Source organism: Lipotes vexillifer, unplaced genomic scaffold, assembly GCF_000442215.2.
Source record: "Lipotes vexillifer unplaced genomic scaffold, Lipotes_vexillifer_v1.1 scaffold1003, whole genome shotgun sequence".
NCBI lineage: Eukaryota > Metazoa > Chordata > Mammalia > Artiodactyla > Lipotidae > Lipotes > Lipotes vexillifer.
This window is the reverse complement of record NW_006798890.1, coordinates 1,346,768-1,351,504: the sequence shown is the minus strand read 5'-3', so window position 1 is coordinate 1,351,504 and position 4,737 is coordinate 1,346,768. Positions and strand designations below refer to the sequence as shown.

General features: G+C 38.0%; 1 protein-coding gene across 1 annotated transcript in view; it reads left to right on the top strand.

Moving 5' to 3' along the window:
- The window catches only part of TTC4 (tetratricopeptide repeat domain 4), a 41,194-nt gene that overhangs the window by 2,119 nt on the left and 34,338 nt on the right, over nucleotides 1-4,737 (top strand). Inside the window, 2 exon segments of the mRNA XM_007471140.1 lie at nucleotides 120-281; nucleotides 4,018-4,095. Coding sequence (XP_007471202.1) covers nucleotides 120-281; nucleotides 4,018-4,095 — 240 coding nt within the window.

Genomic DNA, 4,737 nt, shown 5'->3' with positions numbered 1-4,737 from the left:
TTCCCTATTGGTTTCTTGTTTTTGTTTGTCATATATTACATTATTGCATGATTTAGAATTATTTTTAATGAGCCCTTTAAAAAATAGGAAATAGTGATCATTTTTTCTCTTTTTTGCAGAACAGGCCAGGACCTTTAAAGACGAGGGCAATGATTACTTTAAAGAAAAAGACTATAAGAAAGCTGTGATTTCGTACACTGAAGGATTAAAGAAGAAATGTGCAGACCCTGATTTGAATGCTGTTCTTTATTCCAACCGGGCAGCAGCACAGTACTATCTGGGTAATTTATTCCATTATTTAGTACTTTCTAAAAGATTAACTTATGATAAAAACAACTGTATCATGGGTAGTGGAGGGTTTGAGAGTGTCGGCGGAAGAGGAGCTGCTTATCCCAGAAGCCTAGGATAGCTTACTCTAACTGAACTCTGCTTTTCTAGATAGACTTGGTGAAGTAGGTTGTATAATTCTTACTGTCTGAACCAAATGAGTAACATCAAATACCTTAATACATGAGTTGCTATGATCTGGAATTTTTGAGTCCAAATGCTTCTAGTCTCTCTCTCAAAGAAAAAAGTTTTTTTCTGGCCTCTTCTCAAGGATGCTAGAAGGGTTAAGGCAATAGAGTTCTTTGTGTGAGAGAAACTGTATTAATGCAAGGGAGAATTTCTCAAAGAGTATTCTGTGGGACCTTTGAAGTGAAACATTCTTTGAACAAGTAAATTTGGACAGTGCTGCTTCTTCATGGGAGATGCGCAGGGCACATTAGTATGTTAATGCTGAGAAAACCTACAGCAAAGAACCTTACCCTGTGATTCTCAGGTTTTATAAGCCCCCTTTTCAAGTAACACTTATTAACATGCAGGACTGTTCTGCAGACATGACTTTGGGAAACACTGATTAATTGTTTGGGTGGCATTATTGTTGGTGACTATAGTCTTGGTCGTATTAGACCCATGTTTCTTATCACAGTTTTAGAGAGGACCTGGGAATGACCTCAGCCTTTTCTGAGGGACTGGTAGACAATAAGCCTTGCAAGTCTAGCTGGGATAAGTCTGTTGGGACTCGTCACCATTGGAGCAGAGTTTCTTTCTAATCATAGGCCGCTTCAGCTGTCTTCTCCTTTAGAACTTTAGAGATTATTTGAGCCAACCAGCCCCCTCATTTTACATAGGCCCAGAGAGCGACCCCTTTGGTTAGTGCCAGAACCTTGACTAGAAACCCACTCTTCTAACTTCTGGAGGAATACATTTTCTTCATTGAGCAAACTGAGTTCTTGTTCCGTGCTAGGCACTGGCATCATAGAAGTGAGTTAAGACCTGACCTTTCCCTAAAGGAGTTTAATTCATTTACCTATTCAGTCAGTAAATAGAAAGCGTTTACTGTGTGTAGGCACTGCACTGTGAATAAGAGCTACATAGTTCCTTTCCTTGGGGAACTAAAGAATGTCATGTATAGGGCTAATAAGACCAAAAACACCTTGAAAGAGAAAAACCGCATGTAATGTGATAACCAGAGGAGCAAATGTGTAATATTCAGAGACATTCCTTAAATGATGTCACTGGTATGGCTTACAGAGCACTTTCACATTTTTTTTTATCCCTCTTGACCTCATAGCAGCTATGTAAGATAAATGAGGTTAACAGCTTTATCCCTAGTTAGCAGAGTAAGAAACTGTAGTAATAAATGTAGTAAAATGAATTGTTGAAGGGTACACAGTGCTAGCGTTAGGGTGGAATCAAGTTTGATTCAGAATACACTAAATGGAAGACCCCTTTACCCACGCTTCCAGAGGTACCTGGTGCTGTTGATTCTTTAGTCCTGAGTACTTTGTGGGTTCTACAGTATAGCTTGGTAGCTTTGAGTGTTCCCTCTGCTGGCTTAGAAGTCAGTTTTCTCAAGCCTAATTAGGCATTTAGCCTGTGTCTCGTTGTTCTCCAGCTTTAAAATGTGTTCTCTGTTTTTCTCATTCTTGTTGTCTCTGTGGATTTATGGCTTTTTTGTGGCTTAGGGGAAGTGGTAGGGGTTGAACTGCATGTGTTCAGTCTACTGCCTTTTACCAGAAGTTTTTGGATCTCTCTTATATGTATTTTTTCCATAGTTAGGATCATGCTGTTCTTCCAATTTTGTATTCAGTTCTTTTCACTTAATTTTATGACATAAACAGTTTCACCTGTCATTAAATTATTTGTGAATACTATTTTAATAGCTACATAAAGTTGCATCATATGGACATACCAGGGTTTACACTATTTGCTTTACTATTCTGCTGTTGTTGAGTATATAGCTGCTTTTAGGTTTGTTTTGTTTTGTTTTGTTCTTTTGCGGTACGCAGGCCTCTCACTGTTGTGGCCTCTCCCGTTGCGCGGAGCACAGGCTCCAGATGCTCAGGCTCAGTGGCCATGGCTCACGGCCCCAGGCTCTCCGCGGCATGTGGGATCTTCCCGGACCAGGGCACGAACCCGTGTCCCCTGCATTGGCAGGCAGATTCTCAACCACTGCACCACCAGGAAGCCCTAGGTTTTTTTAAGTAATGCAAAAATGAACAAAGTTAGTGATAAAGTTTTCCCAATAATTCTGGTTATTCTTTAGGATTTGGCAAACTATGACTCACAGGCCACATCTGGATCCCTGACCTCTTGTGAGCTAAAAGTGTTTTTTACATTTTTAAAGGATTGTAAAACAAAGAAGAATGTATAACAGACCATATGTAGCCTGTAAAGTCTGAAATATTTACTATATGGCCCTTTAGAGAAAAATTTTGCTGACCCCCAGGCTAGAGTTGTAGAAGTGAAATTAATAGGTAAATACCAAGCTGTTAAGTAATACTTACAGTATAAACTAGAAAATGAAAGTCTATCTCATGCCTCCTAGTTTGGATAACCAGTGTGTATGATTGCTCACCTTTTTTAAATGCACTTACAAATATATATGTGTGTGTACCTGTGTCTGTATATTTAGATTGGTTTGTTTTATAAAGATGGGTTTCTATACACATTGACCCACCACTTAAAATAATATAGCACAGACATCCTATCATGCTTTTACATGCAGAACTGTCTTATTCTTTTTAATAGCTGTATAGTATTTAGTAGTATGGATTTACCATAATTTATTTCATCATTACTAAGTTGAGGGTATTTAGGTTATCTCCAGCTTTTCATAATTAAAAGTAATGCAGCGGTTAACATGCTTTTACATTTATCCTTTTACTTTTTTTTTTTTTTTTTTTCCTAGCTTTTTTTGCGGTATGCAGGCCTCTCACTGTTGTGGCCTCTCCCGTTACGGAGCACAGGCTCCGGACGCGCAGGCTCAGCGGCCACGGCTCACGGGCCCAGCTGCTCTGCGGCATGTGGGATCTTCCTGGACTGGGGCACGAACCTGTGTCCCCTGCATCGGCAGGTGGACTCTCAACCACTGCGCCACCAGGGAAGCCCTCCTTTTACGTTTTTGCAAGCATTTTTTTTGTTTTGTTTTTTTGCAAGCATTTTTTTTTTTAACATCTTTATTGTTTTGCAAGCATTTTTAAGGATCAGTTCTTAGAAGAGTATTGTTGGGTCAAAGTGTATGTACAAAGTGCATGCCAGTTTGCTCTCTAATTTACTCTTAGAGTGTCCTTTTTCCATATCTTTACCAATATTGGATATTATCTGTTTTTAGTTTTTACCAATTTCATGTTAATTTTAATTAATCATTAGTGATGTTGAGTATCTCTCCATATGCTTACTAGCCATTTATAGTTGTTCGGTGGGTTGTCTGATGCTGTAAACATTTCTAAGGTGCTTGATGAGCACAACTATATTTTTTTCTATTGGGTTGGCCCAAAAGTTCATTCAGGTTTTTCTGTAAGATGTTATGAAAAACCGGAACGAACCTTTTGGCCAACCCAGTATAAACAGTTGCTCTGATTTTTATCTCTCCAAGATTGTCCAAGAGTGTTTTTGTTTCTACACACAAAATTTTGGAAGTAATCTGATCTCAAAACGTGTTTTCTCTTTTACTAAATGGTGTTTTGTTAGGCAATTTTCGTTCTGCTCTCAATGATGTGACAGCTGCCAGAAAGCTAAAACCCTGCCACCTGAAAGCAATAATAAGAGGTAAGTCTTGCAGAGCTGTAGTATGATTGTCATCACAGAAAAGCTGGCATGCACTGCACCAGAAGTATTTTAAGCTTTGGTATGAAGGTGCTAAGATACTAATGAAGTCACCTTATTTTTGCCATCTTGATATTAAGTCCTTGTCAACAGCAACATGCCATTTTTAAAAGATTTCCCCAGAGAATAATCCAGCCCTCTGTGTTTTAAGAATTTGTAGAGAAATTGAAACTCCTCATTTTAAATTAATAAAGATAAAATTAAGTGAAATAAAGCAGTTCTAAAAGCCACATTCTAATTTTTTTTTTCCAAACTAGCTGATTGAAAGGCAAGATCTTCAAATGCCATGTTAATGTTAATTAAAAGATAAGGTATGGGACTTTTGCTGCTAACTCTAATGTGAGATGTTTCCAGATTATTTTTTTCTCTTGTAGTCTGACCTTTGTGTGTAGTAATAGTGCTTTTATTACTTTTATACTTCACCTTTTCTTTGAGAAGCTCAAAGGTGATTTGTAAACTTTAATGTATTCATTTCATATTAACCTGTGTATCCTCATGACCAACTTAAAATGCTTTATCAAAGTTATTGCTTAATTAATCATGGTTAGGGGCTTTAAGTAGATCTAGGTCCTTCAGCTGTAGGGA